Here is a 26,022-nt window from a genome sequence, read left to right on the forward strand (position 1 = left end):
ATAATAGAATATACATCATATGGTTGTTAAACTTGATTTAATGAGATGTCTCCCATATTCACTTAACAAATGCAACCTATTATTATTAATTTGGTATAGTAGACCAGGGTTCAGCAACCTATAACCCAGCAAGCCCAATCCTGCAGCCTGTTTTTGAATAACCAGTAACATAAGAATTTTTTTACATGTTTCATGTGTTAGGGGGTAAAAAGAAGAATATGCATCAGAGACCATTTATGGCCCACAAATCCAAAAATCTTTAATATCTAGCCCTTTCAGAAAATTTTGTGAATGTGGCTATGTAATGATAAAAAATTATTTTAACTGTTTATATATATAAGATATTGGCTGATCAGTTACCTCTAATTATTACCACTATCCTTTAAATCATGTTTTAAGTACTTCACCATGGTAACAACACTGTGCAGGTGGAAAGGTAAGTATAAGCTGAATATACCTACAAATGTAAGTAATCATTTACTGTAACCTTAATTCATTAAGTTGCATTTTTTTCCAAAATGAATCTCTTTGTTCTTTCCTGACTTACTTTTACCATTTGGTTCATATTTTTTGCCTTTTGTGACTTCTAATTTTTTTAAATGAAATTGCCATGATTCTATGGCTGCATCATTAATTAGTACTTTGGACAAAGCAGTTGGTTAATGGGCATAAAAGTAGAATAAAATGCCAAACTTTGGAGAATCCCATTAGAGTTGTCTCTTTAAATCTATATATACTGATATCTGTGTTCTAGTTGTACTACTTTATACTTAGGTTTTTATTTACAAGGCAGTTCACTCATGGTTTCTAGAGATATCTGTCTCTTTTGTTTTAAACTTTTAGTCATATTTTGAGAATTTAAAATCCATATCTTTTTATATTCACAGGTAGTTGAACTGAAATTTGGTGGAAAAGATATTCCTGTGACCAGTTCTAACCGAATTGCATATATCCATCTTGTAGCAGACTACAGACTAAATAAACAAATTCGCCAGCATTGTCTGGCTTTCAGACAAGGTCTGGCAAATGTTGTTAATCTTGAATGGCTCCGAATGTTTGATCAGCAAGAAATTCAGGTATAACACTTACTGACATTTGGAGATGCAGTAGTTTCCTAAAAATGAAAAAGCTTACTTAAAAATCTACCTCAAATTTTGGGAAGCGGATATGACTCAAGCAGTTGGACTCCTGTCTATCATATAGGAGGTCCAGGGTTTGATGCCCAGAGCCTCCTGGTGAAGGCAAACTGGCCCGAGTGGCAAGCTGGCCCACGCAGAGTTGCTGGCCTGCGTGGAGTATATGCAGGAGTGCTGCCCTGTGCGGGAGTGCTGGCCCACATGGAGAGCTGGCACAGCAAGATGACGCAACAAAAAGAGACACAGGGGAGAGACAATAAGAGACACAGCAGATCAGGGAGCTGAGGTGGTGCAAGAGAATGATCGCCTCTCTCCCACTCCGGAAGGTCCCTGAATCGGTTCCTGGAACCGCCTAATGAGAAGATAAGCAGACACACAGTGAATGGAATATAAGAACACACAGTGAATGGACACAGAGAGCAGACAATGGAGGGAGGGGGGAGAAATAAATAAATAAATCTTTTTAAAAAAAAATCTACTTCAAATTTTATGATCTGTATTTTTTTTCTTTCAGGTATTGATTTCTGGTGCACAAGTTCCCATAAGTCTAGAAGACCTAAAATCCTTTACAAACTACTCAGGTATGTTATCACTACTAATTATTTATTCCTGAAAATGTTTTAGATGACTATATTTCCAAAATAAAACTTCTTGTATTCTGCATCTTCTGTACCATGCCTCTTCTCCCCTACCTCCACTCCCGTGAACCTTCTAAGTCTCTACTTGTGGGCATCTACTTGCATTCAGTATTATGCTATTAAATACTGTATTTTTAAAAAAAAATCAGGGAAGCAGATGTGGCTCAAGTGATAAGGCTCCACCTACCATTTGGGAGGACCTGGGTTTCATCCCTGAGGTCTCCTGGTGAAAAAGAAGAAGAGAAAGCATGCCTTTGTGGCGAGCCAGTGCCCATGTGGTAAGCCGAGTGACTGTGCGGTGAGCCAGGTGCCCGTGCGGTGAGCCAGGTGCCCATGTGGGTGTCCACATGGCGATTTGAGTGCCCATGGGGCGAGCCAGATGTCTGTGTGGTGAGCTCAGTGCCCACGTAGTGAACCAAGTGCCCATGTGAATGCCCGCGTGGCAAGCCGAGTGCCCATGTGTCCACGTGAGTATTTGCACGGCGAGCTGAGTGCCCGCACGGCGAGCTGACTGCCCATGTGGCAAGCCAAGTGTCCACATGGTGAGCCAGTCCGCACTAAGTGAGTCATGCAGCAAGATGATGATGCAACAAAAGAGAGAAGGGGAGAGTCAAGGTGAAGCACAGCAGAGACCAGGTACTGAGGTGGCACAATTGACAGGGAACCTCTCTCCACATTAGTGGTCCCCAGGATAGAATCCCAGTAAATCCTGGAGGAGAAAGACAAGAGGAGGAGACAAAAAGAGAGAAATAGATACAGAATATCACACAGCGAATGGACACAGACAGCAGAAACAGCAGAGTGGGGGTAGGGGGAGGTGAAGAAAAAAATGAGGACATTTAAAAAAAAAACCTGTGAGAGCCACAAAAGCATTGACTCTAAAGGAAAAACTGAAAAATTGAACCTTGTCAAATGCTCTTTCAAGAAATTAAAAAGAAAGACCACAAATGGGGCAAAAATATTTAGAATTCATATATCTAACAAAAGACTTCTATCCAGAATGTATAATAACCCAATAAACTCAAAAATAGTTTCACATGGTGTGTTTATGTGGAATTCATAATATATGTTCTGAGGGTTTTTTTTTATTCTTTACAGAGCATCAGTAGTAAAAATATTTACAAGCTGTTACTTAGTCTTTTTGCAAATTTTTTTGAGATTAGATACTCCATGGTTTACTTAACACTCCACTAAAATGGACTTTTGTGTTTTATATGTACATAAATGATTTTATATCTATATGTAGGGTCTACTTTTTTATGATAAAAAACCAGGAGTTAATATTTGTAAAGAATATAAACATTTTGGGGGGTGAAATTAGAATGGATCTACTAGTCTGGTTCAGAGGAAAAAAAATTATTTAGGAAGCAGTAAAAATATTTAAATACAGTTGAGGATACATTGTAACCCTTTCAGTCTCTTTTCTCATATGTAGAACACTATAGAATCTTGAATTTTCATCTATAAAATTGATTTAAAACTGTGAACCATTAATTCTTTTATTATTTGTACAGACTTTTCACAGTATTTTGTTTATCTTTAGAAAATGTGAAATCTAATCTTAAAGCCAGATACTGACCAGTATGTGTTAAATGATCCTAAATCTATATTAAAAATAGAGTTGAGTGAAGTGTAAGCCAAAATGTTAACTGATCATGAGATTATAAGTCATTTTTACTTTTTAAAATCTTGTTTCTCTTTTTTATTATCTGAATATTGTGTGCATAACTACCCTTAAATCTAAGAAAATGTGAAAGCTATTTCAGTTTTATGAAATAACTGTTATTTACAATCAGTGAAATTTCAGGTTAATACTTTTCATTATACTCCTCTCTTTTTTCTAAATATTTTAAAATGAACATGTATTTCTTTTGCAATAACTTTTAATCAATAAAAACATTACCTTGGGCATAACTTTATAGTGGGTGAGTAGGAGATAAAGAAAATTTTTCCCCCAAAAACCAACTGTAATTACAAAGCTGGGCTAAATTGGCATTTCTGCACTCTGGAAATCAAGAAAAAAGTATACAAGAAGCATATATTCTTCACAAACTACTGAATTTGGGGTAAAAACCGTATGGTCTTCTAACCTGAGACTGCTTACACACACACATACACAATACGCTAGATAGGCATAGAGATTTTAACAGGACAGTACAAGCTATGAAGACATAGAGCTTCTATGCTTCTGAAGGGAACTCACTTAGTTTGGAGTGGTGAGTGATGCCCATGCCCAGCAGCATCATAAATGGAAGTGACTTCTCAGAGGCAAGCAAGTGGTGAGTGTTGATGGCTCAGTTGTACTTTCCTGGGATTGCCATTGTGGTTGGCAAGCATGTTCCTAGCTGAGATTGCACATATGAGCGGCAGAGACTGAAAGGACCATAGGTATTCACACACTTTTCTCTGCAGCAGAAAGAAAATCTGAAGAAGACTGGAAAACAGCTTGAAATTTCCAATCCAAACACAAAGTAGAGAAGACTTATTATCTCAAAGTATTTGAAAATAGCCTCTAACCAAAACACTGGTTGGCCCCTAAGTGACACACACCCAAGAACAACCCCTAGGAAGCCAGAGTTTAAAATAAATACAAGAATATATATATAAAAGAAAAAAAGCACAAAGACAAGTAGCAACAATACCACAAGGGAGGCTGATTTCACAGATTTTAGCCCAGCAACACATTTTAGGGGAAAAAAATATCTAAACCCAAAGTTGCTACAAAATATCTAACTTCACACTTCACACTTCAACAAAAATTACAAGCCACATAAATATGAATGTGTGACCCATATTCTGGGAAAAAGTCAGTCGATAGAAACTGTCTCTGAAAGTCTCCAGATAATCAATTTAGCAGATGAAATCTCAAAATAGCTATGATAAATGTGTTCAGAGAACAAAAGGAAGTTGTATTTGAAAGAATTAATGTATGGAAACAATGAATAAACAAATTCTTAATTAGGCTATAGAAATTACAAGATAGAAAGGAAGGTCATGGAAATTCTAGCGTTCACTAGAGGGATCCACAGCAGAATTTAGAGGACAGAAGAAAGAATCTGTGAACTTGAATATAGAACAATGTAAATTAACCAGTCTGAAAAATAGAAAAAGAGATTGAAGAAAAATGTACAGTCATAAAGTCTTTGGGTACAACTTCAAGCATACTAACATACATGTAATGGATGTCCCAAAAAGAGACAAAAAAAAGAAAGAATGTTTAAAGCAATGATGATTGAAAACTTCCCAAATTTGATGAAAAACATTGTCTAAGATCAACAGGCCTTCATAGGATAAATCCAAGGAGATCCACAAAGAGATAAATCCCAAACTGTTAGGGAAAATCTTGAAAGCAGCAAGAGAAAAACTCATCATGAAAGAGTAGTATTAATAAAGTTAACAGTTGGCTTACCAGAAACAATGAAGGCCAGCTGTCAGTGAAGTGACATATTCAAAGTACTGAAAGATAAAACCTGACAACCAGGATTTCTATATCTAGCAGAACATTTTTTCAGAACTGAATGTGAAATAAGACATCTCCAGATTAAACAAAAACATAATTTGTTACTAGCAGAAATGTCTTACAAAAAGTGCTAAAGGAAATCCTTCAAGCTGAAAGGAAATGACACAAAATTGTAATTCAAAACCATAGGAAATAAAGATCACAAGAAATGATAAATAATATGAGTTAGATTTTAAGACTATAAATCTTCTCTTTCATTTCTTCTGATAACTTCTTTAAAAGACATAATCAGAATTAAGTTAATCTGAATTTGATTGTGATAAGATGCACATGTTAATCCCTATGGCCACCGTTAAGAAGAAAACTTTTTAAATAGTTAAAAAAGTCTAAGGAGAAATTAAAATGACACATTAAGAAATATTTCTTTAACAGAGGAATGCAGTTAAGGAAGAACTGAGGAAAGAAAAGGCAAGACATAGCAAAACAAATAGAAAAATTGTAAATTTCAATTCAGCCTTATTAATAATTACACTAAATGTGAATGGTCTAAACACACCAGTCAAATGACAGATTGTCAAACTATATAAAAAGTTCGATTATATTCTCTCTACAAGAGATAGAACTTAGATTCAAAGATACAAATAGAGTCAATATAAAAGGATGGAAAAGATATCATTCCAGAGTTAACCTTAATAGATCTAGAGTGACTGTATTAACTGCAGACAAAATAGACTTTAAGACCAGAAATAATCTTAGCAACAGAGTAACATTATGCAATGATAAAAGGAGGCAATATGTCAGGATGATATAGCAATAATATATTCATATAGAACTAACATCAGAGGCCAAAAATAAATGAAGCAAAACCTGGCTGAATTGAAAAGAGACCATTCAACAATTGTAGGTGGAGATTTCAGTAGCCACACTCAATAATTGCTAGGAAGGAACAGAGTAACTTTTGTGTGCATGCTGGGAGCCTATATGCCTGCCCCAGTGTGTTTTGTGGTGGCCTAGGGGACTTGTTGCCCCAGAACTTGCCCTGCAATTAGAATGCAGTTCACAGAGCTCTCCTACAGAATGCTGTAGGAGCAATCAAGTGTGTCCCTGAGGCAAGGAATTGCTGGCTGTAGAACATAGTACAGCAGTGTCCTGAACTGTGAGAAAACTATTTCGTAGAGAAGAGGGTCATTAGTAAGAACATAACAGGTGAATTCCTAGAGCCAAGTATGTGTGCCTAAGACAAGACCTATGTGCAGAAGGAACCAGGAAGGCCCCTACCCTTTGGCCTGGAGCTACTCTCTGAAATCATTGTATGAATAAACTCTGAAGGAGAGCACTTGCACAGGTCAGTCTCCAAAGACAGGAAAAGTGTTTTCTTTTTTCCTTTTTTTTTTTCAGTAGCTCCTGGCATTCAAGGAAGGCTCTATAGTAACACTAGCTGGATACAAGCTTAAAGAACAGATGTTTCAGAACCTGAATTCCAGTGATAACAAATTAAAATAATCAAAATGTCCAGATTATTTCAACAGAACATACAACGAAATAGGAAGCCATGGTCCAGGTAAAGAAGGAAAATTAAAGCTTTAGAAACCATTAATGAGGAGACTTAAAAAATGGACTGAAATATACTCAAAGAACTAAAGGAAAACTTGGAAATCAAGAAAATAGATGGACACACAGAGAATATCAGTAGAGAGATAGAAATTATGAAAAGGAACCAAACAGCTGAAGACCACAGTAACAAATTTTTAATTCCCTAGAGGAGTTCAACAGCAGATTGGAGCTGGCAAAAGAAAGAATCTGAGAACCTGAAGATAAGACAATTGAAATCATCCAGTCTGAGGAGCAGAAAAAAGAAAGAATGAGAAAAAGTGAAAAGAGCCTGAAGAACCTGTAAGATACCATCAGGCTTACCAATACACATTGTGGGAGTCTCAAAATGAGAGGGAGAGAGAATATACAAAGAAATGATGGCTGAAAACTTCCCAAATTTAACAAAAGATGTGTATATATTTAAGTCCTTTACATCCTTGGTTAAATTTATACCTAGATATTTGATTTTTAGTAGCTATTGTAAGTAGGTTGGGCTTTTTTTCCCTTGATTTCCTCTTCAGATTGTTCATTACTAGTGTATGAAACTACTGATTTTTGTACATTGATCTTGTACCCCGCCACCTTGCTGAATTCGCTTCTTAGCTATAGTAACTTATTTGTGGATTTTTCAGGATTTTCTATATAGGGGATTGTGTTATTTGCAAATAGAGAAGTTTTTTTCTTCCTTTCCAGTTTGGATCCTTTTACTTATTTCTTACATACTGCTCTCTCTAGAACTTCCAGTATAATGTTGAATAAGAGTGGTGACTGTGGTCATCCTTGTTTTATTCCTGATCTTAGAGGAAAAGCTTTCGGTCTTTATCCATTTAGTATGATGTTATCTGTGGGTTTTCATATTGAGGAAGTGTTCTATTTCTAGTTTTATAATTGTTTTTATCAAGAAGGGGTATTGGATTTTGTCATGCTTTCTTTGTGTCAGTTAAGTTGATCTTGTGTTTTTTTCCTTCATTCTATAAATGTGGGTATTACATTAATTGATTTTCTTATATTGAATGACTCTGGCATTCCAGGGATAAATCTTGCTTGATAATGATGTATAATTCTTTTAATGTGCTCTTGGATTTGGTTTGCTAATATTTTCTTCAGATTTTTGCATCTATATTCGTAAGAGATTGGTCTGTAATTTTCTTTTGGTATCTTTATCTGGCTTTAGTATTAGGGTGATGGTCTCATAGAATGAGTTTTTTTTTTAAAGAGTTCGAGCAGGATTGGTGATAATTCTTCTTGGAATGTTTGGTAAAATTCACCAGTGAAGCTTCTGGCTCAGGCTTTTCTTTATTGGAATGTTTTGATTACTGATTCAATCTCTTTGCTTGTACTGGTCTCTTGAGAGCTTCTGTTTCTCCTTGAGTCTCTCTGTAAGTAGTTTGTGCATTTCCAGGGGTTTGTCTATTTCATGTAGGTTTGTTGACATACAGTAGTTCATCCTGTACTCTTACAATCCTTTTTATTTCTGATTTTTCAGTTAGTTACATACTCTGTTTTTTTCCATGTCAGTCTAGGTAAATGTTTGTCGACTTCATTGACCTTTTCAAAGAACCAACTTTTGGTTTTGTTGATTCCATTGTTTTTTATTTCATTTATTTCTGCCCTAATCTTTGTCTGCCCTAATCTTCCTTCTGCTCATTTTGGGTTTAGTTTATACTTCTTTTTCTTGATCCTCCATTTTGACATTAACCTTCTAATTTAAGATTGTTCTTCTTTTTTCAGTGTAAGCACTGAGAGTTATGGATTTGCCTCTCAGCAATGCTTTTGCTGAATCCCCTACATTTTACTATGCTTTGTTTTTGTTTTTATTTGACTCAAGATGTTTCCTAATTTTATTTGTAATTTCTTTTTTGACCCATTGATTAAAGGTGCCTTGTTTAATTTCCACATATTTTAAATTTTTTCAGTTTTCCCTTTGTTATTGATTTCTGGTTTTATTCCATTGTGGTAGGAAAAGATATACTGTATGATTTCATTATTTTTCTGTTTATCGAGACTTGTTTTGTGACCTAACATATGGTCTATTCTGGAGAATGAACCATGTGCACTATACAAGAGTGTATTCTGATGCTTTGGGCAAAGTGTTCTGTATATGTCTGTTAGTCACAGTTGGTTTATTTATCATTCAAGTCTTCTCTTTCCCTATTGTGTTCTGTCCATTAATAAAAGTGTTATATTGAAGTCTGCTACTGTTAATGTAGAGCCATCTATTTCTCCCTTCAAATGTGTATTTGCTTTATATATTTTGGGGTTTTACCATTAGATATATATTTCTGTTATGATTTCTGGTTGAATTGATCCCTTTACAGTATGTAGTGACCTTTGTCCTTGTAATAGTTTCTGGCTTACTGTCTATTTTAGTTAATATCAGTATAGGTATCCCAGCTTTGTTTTTGTTATTATTTGCATGGTGTATTTTTTCTGTCCTTCACATTCCACCTACTTGTGTCTTTAAATTTGACTTTCTTGTAGACAGCATATAGTCAACTGGGCTGTACCTTAACTGAAGTAACCTCATCAAAATGTCCTATTTATAAGAGTTTACACCCATAGGGTTCATTGGGCTTCTTGAATATGCATATTCATGTCTTTCATTAAATTTGGGAAGTTTTCTCCCATTATTTCTTTGAGTATTCTTTTTGTCCCTTTCTTTTCCTTCTGAAACTTTCTTAATGAATATATTGGTACACTTGATGATGCCCCACAATCTCTTAAGCTCTATTTGCTTTTTCTTACTCCCTTTTCTTTCTGCTCTTCAGCCCGAGTCATTTCATTTGTCTTTCTTTCAAATTCACCATTTCTGTCTTCTGTCAACTCCTATCTACTGTTGAAACCCTCTAACTCCAGTATTTCCTTTTGATCCTTTGAAAAATTTCTGTCTCTTTATTGAGATCTTCATAAAGTTTTTGTCTGATACATCTTCTATAGCAATTTGATGTTATCGATGAATTCCAAAAAGAACTATTAGATTATGTTTGTAAACTGGTCTTTTCCTCTAAGCAAACTAGAGTGTATTGGATTCAGAGGTTTTACTTTTACTTGACAAGGGGCAGGGACTCACAGAGAAACTGCACTGCAGAGAAGGGAGGTTGGAGTCTTAAGCTGGAGCCCCAGGAAGTAAGCACACAGGAGAAGAACACAGAGGAATAGAGATGGCTCCTTAGACTTGACAGAAGCCCCAAGGAAAGAGAGAGAGCTGGTTGCCTCATAGTCTATAGCTGACTTCGTGGAGAAAACACAATTGTTTGGAGAGAAATGAACAGTGGGAAGAGAGGAGCCCAAGAAGCCTAAACCCTGGCAGATGTTAGCAGCCATCTTGCTCCAACACATGGCAAAAGACTTTGATGAGGAAAGTAACTTAGGCTTCATGGCCTGGTAACTATAAGCTTCTATCCCAAATAAATACCTTTTATAAAAGCCAACAGATTTCTGGTATTTTGCATCCATACCCCTTTGACTGTCTAATATATCTTCCTTGGTGGTGGTTTCTGGATCTTTATTGCATTCCTTTAGATGAGCCATTATTTACTATTTTGTTTGTCTTATAATCTTTTGTTGTACATGATGCATTTTAATATTTAAAAGTGTTAACTCTAGGGTTTAGTCCCTGAACTCTCTGTTCCTTAAGTTTGTATTGTTAGTGAAAACGTGTCATATTTGTAGGTGAATGTTCATAGCAGCATTATTCATAATAGCCCCAAACTAGAAACAATCCATGTGTCCATCAGCTGATGAATGGATAAAATGTGGTATATCAATGGATAAAATGTGGTATATAAAATGTGGAATGCTATTCAGCAATTGAAAGAAAAGAACTGTTGCTACATTTTTTTAGCTACAGATGTGCTAAAAATGTGATCCATATTATGCTAATTGAAAGAAGCCAGATGCAAATTACTGCATATTGTATAATTCCATTTTAATGAAATATCCTTATAAGGCAAATTTAGAGATAGAGTAGATCAGTGGCTACCAAGGGGTGAAGCAAGGAACTTTTTGAGAAAATAAATGTCCTAAAACTGGGTAGTGGGAAGTGGGTGTGGCTCAAGCAATTGGACTCCCATCTACTATATAGGAGGTCCAGAGTTCAATGCCCAGGGCCATCTGTTGAAGGCAAGCTGGTCCCTGTGGTGAGTTCGCCCACGCAGAGTGCTGGCCTGTGCAGAGTACTGCCCCATGCAGGAGTGCTGGCCCACGTGGAGAGGTGGTGCAGCAAGATGACACAACAAAAAGAGACACGGAGAAGAGATAACAGGAGATGCAGCAGATCAGGGAGCTAAGGTGGCGCAAGAGAATGATCACCTCTCTCCTACTCTGGAAGGTCCCAGGATTGGTTCCGGGAGCCGTCTAATGAAAATACAAGCAGACACAGAAGAACATACAGCGAATTGACACAGAGAACAAACAACAGGGAGAGGGGTTGGGGTGGGGGGAGGATAAATAAATCTTGAAACAAAACTGGGTAGTGTGACAGTTGAACAACTCTATAAATTTACTAAAATCATGTACATATGTATGTATGTGTGTATCTCCCCTTCCTGTAGTTCATTTTTATTTCTCTGAATCTGAACTTTAATCTTTAAGTAAAGGTAAACAAGGTCACATTGTCCCCACTATCAAGTCATAAGTTGAAAACACGAAATCAATCTAACCTTTCCTTTGCCAAGAAATTGTCTTGGGTTGTTTGCATTACCCTTTTTGTACTGAAAGCTTATACCTTTAATGATCTTTGGTATTCCAGTAAATAGGTTTAAAATATTATCATATTCATTTTGGTGCCAGTTAATGCACTTAAGTTTTTTTATTGATGTTATTTCAGTAGTATATTAACAGTGAGGGTACAATATATAGCAATTATTTTAGTTTTAGCAAGCACTTAAGTAAATTAAGAACTATGAGTAGCAGCTACTACTTTTTGGAATTGGGGTCTAATCACATGCTGGTATTGGATGTTAATCGTGATCTGTACCTTATTTCCAGAGAAAGAATGTTAATAGTTAATTTAGATACTAAGATCGTGGTGACAAAATAACTAGCTCTGTTAGAAATTAAAATCCCATTTTTTAGATGTGTAATCATCATGTAAATCTTTTGATTATTTAGTGTCTAATACTTAGAAAAAGGTTTAAATTATGTCAGCATAGTTCTTAGAAATCAGACTCCTTTGCAATATCTTTTGCTGCTATAGTCCTTCTCCAAACTAAAGTGTGTTCTCTCTTTTGGCCATTGTCTATCTACTTCCATCCTTCTTTAGTTTTTCTCTTCCTCTTGTACTTTGTCCATATCTAAGGGAGGGGCAGAGGTAGCACCTTTGAAGTTGGCTTTCAACCGCAGGCTACTGTTCATCATTGGGATAGGCATGAAAAATGTTAGACAGTCTTCTTAGTTGTTCTAGTGCCTTTCAGAGAATTCTGCTTTTGCAATTATCTTGTTTTTAATAAAATATTGTTCATTTTATCTTAGGAGGCTATTCTGCAGACCATCCTGTAATTAAAATCTTTTGGAGAGTTGTAGAAAGTTTCACTGATGAAGAAAAACGCAAATTGCTCAAGTTTGTAACAAGTTGCTCACGACCCCCTCTCTTAGGATTTAAGGTAAACAATATTCATGCCATTTGCTTTAAAAAAAAAAACAACAAATTGTAACAAAAAAAGATAGAATATCAAGTGGTATTAAAACTCATATTTTATTCATTGTTTTCAGGGAAATGATATTTATACTGTGTGGTACTTTTATAACAACAAATTCATTATTATTATTTTATTAGGCACTGTCTCTGTTCTCCACCAGTATGTCAAGCCCTAAATATTATTGCACATAACTATGAACCTTATTCTTCAAAAATTGAAAATTAGTGGCTACCAGCTAGATATTTAATCACGTAGGATTGGTTAGCATTGTATATACCAATACTGGTTTTATTTTGTATTGCTTTTGTTTTGTGTTTATGGTGTCAACCTATTTATATGAGCTTGCACATTATAGTTATGTTGCCTATAATAAGTCCTTCAGTCTTACATCCTAGAAATCAATACTTTTATTTTTAGCAATTAAAATTGCTTGAGGAACATTCAGTAATGTTTCCTGTATTCTTTGTAAATTTAAATATATTTTAATACTTGAAAATATACCCAATGGTATATGTAGTAAAGAATTGCAAGTTAGGTGAGCATTTAAACATATAGTAAGTTGCAAGAATAGAACAAAGAACTTCGTAACCTACATTGGCCAATTAACATTTTGCCACATTTTCTTTGTCATTCTCTCTGTATACATATTTTCTGAAGCATTTGAGAATAAGTTGCAGGCATCATGTCCCTTTATCCCCTAAATATTTCATCACATATTTCCTAAGAACAAGAACATTCTCTTCCATAACCACAATTAAATTATCCAAAAGAAAGGAAATACAATACTATAATCCTAATGGTTTTCAGAGTGTGATACCGAGACCAACAGCTTCAGCATCACCTGAAAACTTATAAAAATGACAATTTTCTGTCCATCCAGACCTACTAAATCAGAAGCTCTGGGTGTAAGACTCAATTATCATATTTTAACACACCCTTCAGATATTCTGGTACATGCTATTTCAGAGCGACTGATGTCATCTGTAGTCCATATACAGATTTTGATGGTTTTTCCATAATGTGCATTTTCCATCTAATTTCTAATTATAGAATTAGTCTTCCCCAGTTTAGAATCCAATCCAGATTACATATTGTGTTTAGTCGACATGTCTCTGTAGTTTCTTAAAATCCGTATCTTTGACATTTTCCAAGAGTAAAGGCAAGTTGCCTTGAGAATGCCCATCAACATGGATTTGTCTCAATTTAGATTCTTCCCCCCAATTAGATTCTGATTAAGCATTTTTGGCAGGTATACTATGTTGATTAAAGTGGCAGTCATCAGGTTTCCATTGTAAAGTTACTGCTTTTTCCTTTGTTTTTAATAAGTAATTTGTAGAATGATAGTTTGAAACTATGTAAATATCTCATTCCTCATCAATAATTTTTAGTATCCACTGGTTTTACTTGAATTATTTATTACTATGAGTGTTGTAAAATGGTGATTTAGTAAGTACATCATCCCTTCTACATTTATTAATTGCCATAATAAAGAAGAACCTTGCTTTCCTGAGGTGGAATAGTCTTTGTGGAGGTATGAGTGGAGACTTTAAAATCAGAAGAGCAATAGGTGGCATGCATGGCCAAGTCCAGTTTTTCAGATAATTTAGCTAAGTAATTGTAGGATTTCATCAGCTCTTTCAATAGCACCAGATAACAAATGATGATAAATGCAATGGAGTCTTTGGCTGATGTGCATGGCCCTTTCTATTTCTTGTGTGACTTTAGCTGTGTAATGAGATCCCCTATCCTTTGAAAGAGTAAAAGGACTTTTCAAGGTAGGAAGAATTCATTCAAGAAACACATTAGCAACTGAAGGCCCTTAGCATTTTTTTTTTAATATTTATTTTTATTTATTTCTTTTCCCTTCCCCACCCCCCCACCCCCATTGTCTGCTCTCTTGTGTCCATTTGCTGTGTGTTCTTCTGTGTCCACTTGCATTCTTGGTGGCACTGTGAATCTCTGTCTCTTGTTCCATCATCTTGCTGCGTCAGCTTTCCGTGTGTGCGGCACCACTCCTGGGTGGGCTGTGCTTTTTTTGTGCAGAGCAGCTCTCCTTGCAGGGCAGCGCTCCTTGCGTGTGGGGCTCCGCTACGCGGGGGACACCCTGGCGTGGTTTGGCACTCCTTGCGCGGCAGCACTGTGCATAGGCCAGCTCACCACATGGGCCAGGAAGCCCTGGGTTTGAACCCTGGACCTCCTATATGGTAGGCGAATGCTTTTTCAGTTGAGCCACATCCGCTTCCGACCTTAGCATTTCAACAAGGAGGGCCTCAAGACATTTGGAAAACATACAAAATCAGCTAAGTATGCCTTGGTAGACTTTTGCTTTTGGCAATTGGATAAATTCTATTCTTTATGTAAGAAAACGCCCTTGCAGGGCTGCCTCCTTCCCTTTCCCCACCTTTGCAGTTTTTCCAGGGTTATATTTTTGGCAAAGGAGGTAAATGGCAACCATGTTATCCAATAATTTTTATTTTTAACTTCTCTTTATTATTCACTAGGTACTTATGGATTTTTATTTTATTCAATGGGTTATAATTTGTTTTTGTCATTACTTGTTTTAATGCTCAAATTATCCCAGATTTGGCCATTTGGAGTCCCTTGAAGCTGGTCAACAGTGAGAGAACTCTGGCTCCCAACATTGTCAATATACTTACTCATTTGCTCAGTCCTTCAACATGCACAAAGAAATTTCAGAATTGCTGTAGTCCTACCACTCTGAAAAACAAGTCTACTAAGTAAAGTCAAAGTATTTTTCTCTTTTTGTTGTTAGACTGGTATGGGTCAAAGTACTGTTTCAAAAAGTTACCTGAATTAGTTCTTTTTATTTGTTTAGTTTTTCTTCAGTTTGTTTATATATATTCGAAATACAGTTAGATTCATTTGTTTCTGTTTTTATTCAAAGTATAATGCCTCCCCCTTTTCCTTTCTACATACTTCTCTCTATGTAGATAACACCAGTATTATTGGTTTCTAGTTTAGTCTTTGTGTGGTTTTCTTTTCTTTTTAAGAAAATTAAGATATACATGTAGGGAAGTGAATGTAGCTCAAGTGGTTGAGTGCCTGCTTCCCATGTATGAGGTCCTGGATTCGATTCTCTCTACCTCCTAAAAACAAAACAAATGGTAAGACCACCTCTCAGTGGGGAGCAGGTGTAACTCAGTGGTTGAGTGCCTGCTTCTCATGTACAAGACTTTGGGTTCAATCCCCAGTATCTCCTTAAAAATATATACATATATACACACACACACGCATACATGTATATGTTTTTATTTCCACGTCTTTTCTCTCCTAAAGGTAACATACTTTTGTACTTTGTGGTGTTTTGTTTTTGTTTGTTTTTTTTCAAGTTATTCTTGGCCTTTCTCACCATCATCAGGTTGAGGTTATGTAATTAGTAGGGAAGGAGGTAAGTAATGTCTGCTGTGTAAGCTGAATCTGGACCTGTAAACCACAAATCCTGATTTGTAGGAAATTTTTAACTCAACATGAAAGATTTTCATTAGTAATAGCTGTAGAATAAATTATGTTGAAGCCCTTCCCTTTTTTTTTCTTTCCTTTTTTATTCAGTTACCTTTATTTTCATACAAAGCAAGCAAGTGAATTGTTCATTGAACACCAACATTCTTAACTAAATCAGAGGAATTAGATATGGAGATCTCCAGGGATATGTTCCCCTGCATTCTATGATGAGTATTAGAAAATATTTATCAGCAATCATTTCAAACTTTAACTTCCTAATAATAAAATATTTTGTTAGAAATGTTATATTTATAACCAACCTTTGCTCCTAAAATTGAAAGGAAATTTTACTAAAATATTATTTGGTTAGCTTTTGGAGCAGGTGTCTTAGATTTATCCCTTACAAACAGACTAGTGAGACTATGTTTAATAATGCTCTGTATTCCTTACCATGGCCCAGCATTACATACGTATGATTGTTGGTTAAAGAGGTTTCCACTTGGGGTGATGGAAAAGTTTTGGTAATGGATTGTGGTAATAGCACAGTATTGTGAATGTAATTAACATTACTGAATTATATATTTGAATGTGGTAAAAAGGGGAAGTTTTAGGTTGTATTCATGTTACTAGAATAAAAATTTTTTTAAAAAAAGCAAACCATAGGACTTTACAGCACCATAATGTAAACTATGGACTATAGTTAATAGTATAATCATTTTAATATTGCTTCATCAGTTGTAACAAAGGTACCAAACTAATGCAAATTGTTAATAATAGGAAAAATTGCATATGTGAGCAGGTATATAAAAACCATATTTTCTGCATGATTTTTGTGTAAACCTACAACTTTTCTACAATTAAAAAAATGTTTTTAAATAAGCAAAAAAAAAAAAAAAAAGATAACCAGGTGAGAGGATCTAGATGAGTTAACACAAATGTGTCTTAATGCTGATGAGTTGACACAGTGTATTCCCTAATAAAGATGTGCCAGTAGTATTATCTTTTAATATATAAAGTATTTTTTGTCAATTTATTTTTCATTAGTGAAAACTGTCACAGTTTCTATGTTGGTGGTATCTGAAAAGTAACCAACTCATTTGCCTGATGTTGGCTGTTACTCTGGTCATTTTCTCTCTTCCTCATTTTTATGAGAAAGAGGGAAAAACAGATTGTTCTATACAGCACTTCTAGAATTCTCTGTATTTGTACAATGTGTTATTGTCCTCCTTTGAAGAGTCTTTGGAATGGTAAGAGCTCATTTGGAGGTTATGATATTGAAAGTAAAGATATGCTTCTTTTGAACTAAGTGAGTCTATTTTGATTCTTTTTAATAACTTAATTTTTACAGCAATTTTAGGTTTACAGAAAAATTGCACCATTAGTACAGTGTTCCTCTATACCCCTGCCACACGTGCATGCACACACACAAATACACAGTTTCCCCTATTAACATTGCATTATTGTGTGGTACATCAGGACCCATACTGATGCATTATTAGTAAATTTAGTCTATGGTTTACATTAGGGTTAATTATTTATGTTAGGGTTAATGGTTAATAGAGTTCTATGGGTTTTGACAAATGCATAATGCCATGTTTTCACCATTACAGTATCATACAGAATAGTTTCAGTGCCCTAAAAATGCCTTTTAGACTACCTTTCATCCCCTCTCCTGATTCATGGCAATCACTGATCTCTTTACTGTTTATCATAGTTTTTCCTTTTTACAGTGTCATGTAGTTGTAATCATATAGTTTGTAGCCTTTTCAGACTGGCTTTTTTCACATAACAATATGTATATAAGGTTCCTCCACGGTGGCGAACTTGGCCCAGTGGTTAGGGCGTCCGTCTACCACATGGGAGGTCCGCGGTTCAAACCCCGGGCCTCCTTGACCCATGTGGAGCTGGCCCATGTGCAGCGCTCATGCGCTCAAGGAGTGCTCTGCCATGCAGTGGTGTCCCCGCGTAGGGGAGCCCCGTGCGCAAGGAGTGTACCCCGTAAGGAGAGCCACCCAGCTGAAAGAAAGTGCAGCCTGCCCAGGAATGGTGCCGCCCACACGGAGAGCTGACAGAACAAGATGACGCAGGAAAAAGAAACACAGATTCCCATGCCGCTGACAACAACAGAAGCAGACAAAGAAGACGGGGCAAATAGAAACAGAGAACAGACAACTGGGGGGGGGGGAGGGGAGAGAAATGAACAAATAAATAAATCTTTGAAGAAAAAAAAAGGTTCCTCCTTGTTTTTTGTGACTTGATAGCTTATTCTTTTTACTACTGAACAATATTCCATTGAAGGGATGTGGCAGATTATCTATTCACCTGTGGAAGCACATCTTCCAATTTTGGCAATAATGAATAAAGCAGCTATAAACATTTATTTGCAAGTTTTTGTGTAGATTTAAGTTTTCAGTTCCTTTGGATAAATACCCAGGAACACAATTGCTAGATCATATGGTAAACCCATGTTTGTCTCTGTAAGAAACTGTCAGACTGTCTTCCAAAGTGGCTGTACCATTGCACATTTCCCACCAGCAGTGAATGGGAGTTCCTATTGCTCCACATCCCAGCTACCATTTAATATTGTTAATATTTGGATTATAGCCATTTTAATAGGTATGTAGTCGTATCTCATTGTTGTTTTAGTTTAATTCTCTACTGATAAAAGATGGTGAACATTTTTTATATGCCTTTTTTGCCATATGTATATCTTCTTTAGCGAGGTATCTGCTCAGTTCTTTTGTCCATTTTTTAAATTGGGCTGTGTAACTTTTTTTTTTTAAGAACCAACTTTTTAAAAATTTTCTTATTTTATTTTTAGTAGGTACTGGAGAATGAACCTGGGTACATGTAAAGCAGGTACTCAAATCACAGAGCTATACCAACTCCCAGTGTAACATTTTTAAAGGAACATAGCTATTTGAAGAGAAAAGATGTTTAAGCCTAAGGCTTAATACTTGTTTTTGTTACCTGCTCTAAATCTGGGTACCCAGCTTTTGCTGTAGTATACTCTCTGGTTCCAAATTGTATATTCTCTAAATAGGTCCCAATATCCTAGACCCCTTTCCCATTAGCATACCATCAATATTTTATATTCCTATGGATGATGTCCTTAGATGTCCCTTAGATGTTTAGATTGCCTCGATGTCCCTAGCAATTATTATTGTATAAAAGGGCTTGCAGACCTAAATTAAGAGTTCTCATGTTCATACCCTTTATTTCTGCTCACCTGGGAGGGTGAATCAGAGAAAGTGGGACAAGAAGAACCTGAAAACAAATAGTTTATGATCCCACTTAGTATCTGATGACTGAAGTTACTTGGACAAAGCAAAATTGCCATTTACCCAGTGAGCCTGAGCTTAGGGTTCCAAGTTGACTGAACCCCAGTAAAAGCTACTTGAAGAAATGAGGGAAGTGGATGTGGTTTAAGCAGTTGAGCACCTACCACATGGAGGTCCCAGGTTCAATTCCTGGTGCCTCCTAAAAAGAAGATCAGCACACAACAGACACAGCAGATGTAAACAATAAGGGGGTGGGGAGAAATTAACTAACTTAAAAAAATTTTTAAAGAAATGACAGGAGAGCAGATATAGCTCAGGTGACTGGATGCCTGCTTCCCATGTATAAGGTCCCAGGCATGATCCCTGGTACCTCCTAAAAACAAATGAAAAAACCAACTCTCATTGGGGACTGGATGTAACTCAGTGGTTCAGTGCCTCCTTCCCATGTACGAGGTCCTGGGTTCAATCCTTGATACCACCTAAAAAAGAAAAGGACAATAAGGAACTTGTGGTTTTTAAAGAATGATTGAATATGTTAATATAAGTTTAAATAACTAGAAATAATAGCCACAGAAGAGAAATTCATTTTTTTAATTATTTAAAACTTTGAAACAAAAATGACATTTAGATGAAATCTTGTCTTAGCTTGAACAGAGTTCTTAGATCTGACACCAAAGTAATCATCCATAAAGAAAATTTTGATAATTTTCATCAAAATAAAAATTTTTGCATGTCAAAAGATACCCTAAAGAAAATGAAAAGACAAGCCACACACTAGGAGAAAATATTTTCAAGTCATGTATCTTATAAATGACTTGTGTCCATAATATAAAAGAACACTTACAACTCAATAATAAGAATACAAATAATCCAGGTTAAAAATGGGCAAAAGATGTAAATAGACATTTCTCCAAAGAAGATACAGTAATGGCCATTAAGCACATGTAAAGATGTTCAGCATCATTAGTCATCAGGGAAATACAAACTAAAATAACCATGAAATAGCACTACACACCCACTAGAATGACTACAATCAAAATAAAATAAGTATATGGGAACCCTTTTAATGTTTGGGGAGAATATAAAATGGTACAGACACTTTCAGTTTGCTAAAAGTTGCTGGGAGCAATTTAACAGAAATGTGTTGCCTTTTATAACAGGAATTTATTATTAGGTTAAAAGCTTGCAGTTCTGAGGCCAGGGAAATGTCCAGAACAAGGCATCATCAGGAGATGCTGTCTCACCAAGTTGTATCTGTGGGCAGTCAGGCACATGGCAGCGTCATCTAAAGATGCTTTCTCTCGAGCTCAGCTGTGGACGATCAGGGGTATGACACAGGGCATGGTACTGGTCTGCTCCCCTCTCCCCTCTTCTCTGGGCTCATCTCCTTCAGCCTATTGAGGGCTTCTTTCTGTGCCTCTGTGCTCCACTGATTCCAGCTTCTGGCCTCCGGGACCACTCTCTCTCAGCTTCTCAGGGTTTCTCTGTCTGCGGATTTTTAGTCCTCTGTTTGAAAGAGGTTTAAGACCCAGCTCAGGGCGGCGGACTTAACCCAGTGGTTAGGGCGTCAGTCTACCACATGGGAGGCCCACAGTTCAAACCCCGGGGCCTCCTTGACCCGTGTGGAGCTGGCCCATGCGCAGTGCTGATGCGCGCGAGGAGTGCCCTGCCACGTAGGGGAGCCCCACGCGCAAGGAGTGCGCCCTGTAAGGAGAGCCGCCCAGCGCGAAAGAAAGTGCAGCCTGCCCAGGAATGGTGCCGCACACACGGAATGCTGACAGAACAAGATGACACAACAAAAAGAAACACAGATTCCTGTGCCAATGACAACAACAGAAGCAGACAAAGAAGACACAGCAAATAGACACAGAGAACAGACAACCGGGGTCGGTGGGGGGGGGGAGGGGAGAAATAAATAAATAAGTAAATCTTAAAAAAAAAAAAAAAAAAAGACCCAGCTCAGGTCTCACAATCTAATGAAAAAGGCCCTTAACTAAAGAGACCGATCATAGGTGATCTAATTGAAGATTCCTTAACTGAAGCTAATCAAAGGAAGCAGATGTGGCTCAAGTGATAATGCCTCCACCTGCCATATGGGAGGACCTGAGTTTGATCCCTGGGGCCTCCTGGTGAAAAAGAAAAAGAAAGTGTGCCTGTGCAGCAAGCAATCTGCCTGTATGGCAAGCCGAGTGCCCGCATGGTGAGCCAAGTGCCTGCGCAGCAAGCCAAGTAACCAAGTGAGTGCCCGCATGGTGAGCCGACTGCCCGCCTGGTGAGCTAGTGCCTACACAAGTAAGTCACGCAGGAAGACAATGACACAACAAAAGAGAGGTGAAGAGGAGAGTCAAGGTGAAGTGTAGCAGAGACCAGGAACTGAGGTAGTGCAATTGACAGGGAACCTCTCTCCACATCAGTGGTCCCCAGGATTGAATAGCAGTGAATCCTGGAGGTGAAAGACGAGAAGGGAAGACAAAAGAGAAATAGATACAGAAGATCACACAGCGAATGGAACAGACAGCAAAAACAGCAGGCAGGGGAGGGAGAGGAATGGGGAAGAGGAAAAAAAAAGTCCCTATCTACGGTGGGTTTATGGGCAGAGGAATGGGTTTTCTTTAAGAACAGTATTTTCTGGGGTCCTCAAAATACTCAGACCAGCACAGCCACTTGAGAAAAGTTTGATAGTTATTTAAAAGTTAAATTTATCAATACAACCTACTAATTCCACTCCTAGGAACATACTCAGTCAAGACATGAAGACATACTTCCATACAATTTTCACATAAATGTTCATAACAACATATTCACAATGGCCAAAAACTAGAAACAATCCAAATATCGATCACTAGAGAATAAACAAAATGTGGTCTAGCCACAATGGAAGGTACTCAGCAGTTAAAAGGAATGAATTACTGATACATATTATAGCAGGTATGAACTTCAAAGACATTATGCTATTAAAAGGAACCAGACACAAAATATACTATATATTGTTTTCTGTTAGTTTTTTTTTTAACTGTTAGGAAGTCCTTTATCATAATATTGTAGACTAAATAGAAAAATAGATTGAAAGAAATTACAAATTTTAAAAGAGAGAACAAGACCAGGTTAGATTCAGTATAATCAATTATAAAAAATAGCATAGCAACAAACATTTATAAATGTAAATAATAATTCAAATATAATAGAAATTAAATATAACATAATTCTAATTTTTATATTACAGTTCTAACTATTGGACATAATCTCTAAGAATGAAATAAATGATGTTTAGTTATTTAATTTCCATTTAGGCCATAATTCTTTCTAGATAATTAAATTATATAGTTTAGTTCTATTTATATGAAATGTCTTAGGCAATTTTATAGAGAAAGAGCAGATCAATGATTGCCTAGGACTGGGGTTGGAAGAATTGGACATTTGGGGATAATGAAAATGTTCTAAAACTGGACTGTCACAATGATTACACAACTCTATTATAATTTACTGCAATTGTTGAATTGTACGTTTAAATGGGTACATTTTTTAGTATGTAAGTAATACTTCAAGCTGTTTTTTTAAAATTGACATCAATAGGTTAATTCACAAATCCCAAGAAATGCCATAAGAGCAAGAATAATAAAGAGAGTTGGAAAGATGTCATATAAATTAAATAAATTTATATTTATATATGTTGGAAGCAAGTGTAATTCAGTGGTTTTAGCGCCTGCTTCCTATGTATGAGGTCCTGGGTTCAATCCTTGGTACCTCCTAAAAAAGAAAAATTTATGTATGTTAAGATTTTAATACACTTACGCAATTTTATTAGTAATATGTAATATGAAAAACAGAGCTTCTAGTGTCTTCCAGTTTTAAAATAATACCAAACCTATAAGTAAGAAAAGGAAGCATCTATTATCAAGAGAGGAACTTTGGAGGACCTGTTCCCATCAAAACAGAGTGGAAGACTGAGAGATTTTTGCCAACTACTGGTTAGTTATGCTAGTGATGAAAGCAGCAATAAAAATTAGAAGTCTTGGGGGAAGGGACAGGAGCTAGACACTCTGATTGAGAGCCGGTGGTAAAATGGCAGTCTAAAAGTGGTAACAGGGAAATGGATGTGGCTGAAGCAATTGGGCTCCCATCTATCACATAGGAGGTCCCAGGTTCGGTTCCCAGTGCCTCCTGAGGAAGACAAGCAAATCAGCAAGATGACGTGACAGGCTGGTGTGGCAAGCTGACACAAGATGACGCAATAAGAGACAAAACAAAGCAGGGAGCAGAAGTGACTCAAGCGATTAGGCGTCTCTCTTGGGAGGTCCTGGGTTTGGTTCCCCATGCCTCCTAAAAGAAAGACAGACAGACACAGCAGTGCAAACAATGAGGGGATGATAAGAAAGAAAGAAATAAAATAAATCATAAATAAATAAGTAAAAGTGATAACAAACCATCTTTACTTTTGTAATATCTTAAGGCACAGATAGCTTTCACTATATGAGTGTTGTATGTTTGGAGGATGGGAAATTTAGGAATGTATATTAGCTTTAAAAATCCAAATAGCATTATAGCAGAAGTTCTCTTATGCCCTGAGAATGATCCCTGTACAATGATAATTGAGTTAGGGTACAATAAAAATATGTTTTTGGAAGCTATGAAACAATCTTATTTTCAAAATTTTTAAAATGATTCAGCATAAAATAAATTAATATTTAATTGTTTTCCATAATAAATATAATGTTAGACACCAAATTTGGAAAAATCTCCTTAATATTTCAGCTTTTCAGTTAGCCCAGTTTGCCTATAAAAAGGACTGCCAGAATTAATACAGTTTTAAAAGAAGAGAGTATCTTTCAGTTGAAGTACTATAAATAGCAAAGACAGACATGCATAATTTAAAAGTTATGAAACTCTTTAATGCCAGATTATTGGGGAATAACATTTGCTAAAGCTAATTAAAGTTTAATATGTTTAATAAATGTGATTGTTACAGACAAAAAAAATCATTAAAGTACTGTAGAAAATTGTTACCATCAGGTCACATAATAAATTGCTGATTTTTCTCACTCTGAATTAATGCAAATTCCCGTTGTACTGTATTTAATTATGTTTGAAATGGTGGCCTTGACTCAGATTTCAGTGAAGTTCTTTTTTTTTGTACTTTCAAGACTCGAAGTAGGAAATTCAATTAGCATTATGAAAAAGAAAAACACTAAAATGCAAAATATATTTAAAGCTTTCCATTTACCTAATAACTTTACCAGCACTCATTGACCTCCTGCCTTTAGAGATCCTTTTCTGTTTCAGATATTTGATGCTTTTATTTTAGTTTATTCAGGCATTTGAAAAAATTATTACCCTAGTACTTAAGATGCTGAATAATAAATGTAATAAATGTTCTTTCTGGTTCTCTTTTGGTTCCTTCTCAAACATTTTTATAAGCAATTTAAAGTAGCATATAAACTATAATTAGAAATAAAAGGCAGTGGTTTTTAAAAACACATTAAATACCATATTAATTTTAAAATTGGGTTTATATTTTATTTAACAGTAGAGAAACTTAGATTGATTTTTTTAAAAAAGCATATACTTCTCTTCAGAACATTTTATGAGCTGCGTTCTTAGTTTTTTCCACAACATAAAATACATGCTAAATTCAGCATATAGAGAAAACACATCCAGCTGAAATTCAAGTTAGGCCAGAATAGGAATATTGCTCCAATTTTGTTCTCCATTACCCACTGCAGTGGATGAAGGGAATTTTTATTATTTTAAATTGTTGATTTTTTTTTCTCTTTGTAACAAATCAGCATATATCCATTACGGAAAAAAAATACCCATAATCACCCCCCATTATGCATTATTGTTTTTTATGTTTCCTTCCTTTTTTGAGTGTGTGTATGTTTATGCATATAGGTATAATTTTTAAATATAATTTAAGCTGTATCATGTTTGGATTTATAGGCTGCTTTTTTCACTTAGCATTATATCAGAATCATTTTTCTTTATGTTAAATATTCTTGAGATTTTTTTTTTCTCCCCTCCTCCCCCCCACCCCCAGTTGTCTGTTCTCTGTGTCTGTTTGCTGCGTGTTCTTCTTTGTCCGCTTCTGTTGTTGTCAGCGGCATGGGAATCTGTGTTTCTTTTTTGTTGTGTCATCTTGTGTCAGCTCTCCGTGTGTGCAGCGCCATTCCTGGGCAGGCTGCACTTTCTTTCACACTGGGCGGCTCTCCTTACGGGGTGCACTCCTTGCACGTGGGGCTCCCCTGCGCGGGGGACACCCCTGCGTGGCACGGCACTCCTTGCGCGCATCAGCACTGAGCACAGGCCAGCTGCACACGGGTCAAGGAGGCCCAGGGTTTGAACCGCGGACCTCCCATGTGGTAGACGGACGCCCTGTTCATTGGGCCAAGTTCGCTTCCCGCTGGATCTCTTTTTAACATTGCTGATCTTGGTTCCTATTAGCTCATTTGCTTAATTGTATATAACACTTATAATAGTTATATTCAGTTATATAATACATACTTATATATGATGTATATAATACTGTAATAATTTTAGAACAATGACATAAATTACTATGACATTTCTGAAAACAGATTTCTTTGTAATTCTAAAACACTTGAAATAATTTAATTCTAAAACACTTGGAATAATTCCTATGTTGTTAAACTACGAAATACATAAATAGGTCTATTTGTTTGATCGTGCTTTCAGTTTTTAGAGAATACTTGTTTCTCCCATTTTGATTTATGTTTTAGATACATTTTACTGATACATCCACATTGTTCTAAACTCAAGCCTACAAAACAAGATTCATTTGGAGAATTCTAGTTTACT

General features: G+C 36.2%; 1 protein-coding gene across 4 annotated transcripts in view; it reads left to right on the forward strand.

Annotated features, from left to right (window-relative positions):
• Positions 1-26,022, forward strand: part of UBE3C (ubiquitin protein ligase E3C) — a 152,086-nt gene that overhangs the window by 123,865 nt on the left and 2,199 nt on the right. For all 4 annotated transcript variants that reach the window (XM_071215381.1, XM_058297611.2, XM_004458591.4 and 1 more), the window contains 3 exons: positions 888-1,076; positions 1,651-1,717; positions 12,300-12,430. In XM_071215381.1, the coding sequence (XP_071071482.1) occupies positions 888-1,076; positions 1,651-1,717; positions 12,300-12,430 (387 nt within the window). The remainder of the gene's footprint in view (positions 1-887; positions 1,077-1,650; positions 1,718-12,299; positions 12,431-26,022) is intronic.

This window comes from Dasypus novemcinctus, chromosome 5 (assembly GCF_030445035.2).
Source record: "Dasypus novemcinctus isolate mDasNov1 chromosome 5, mDasNov1.1.hap2, whole genome shotgun sequence".
Classification (NCBI taxonomy): domain Eukaryota; kingdom Metazoa; phylum Chordata; class Mammalia; order Cingulata; family Dasypodidae; genus Dasypus; species Dasypus novemcinctus.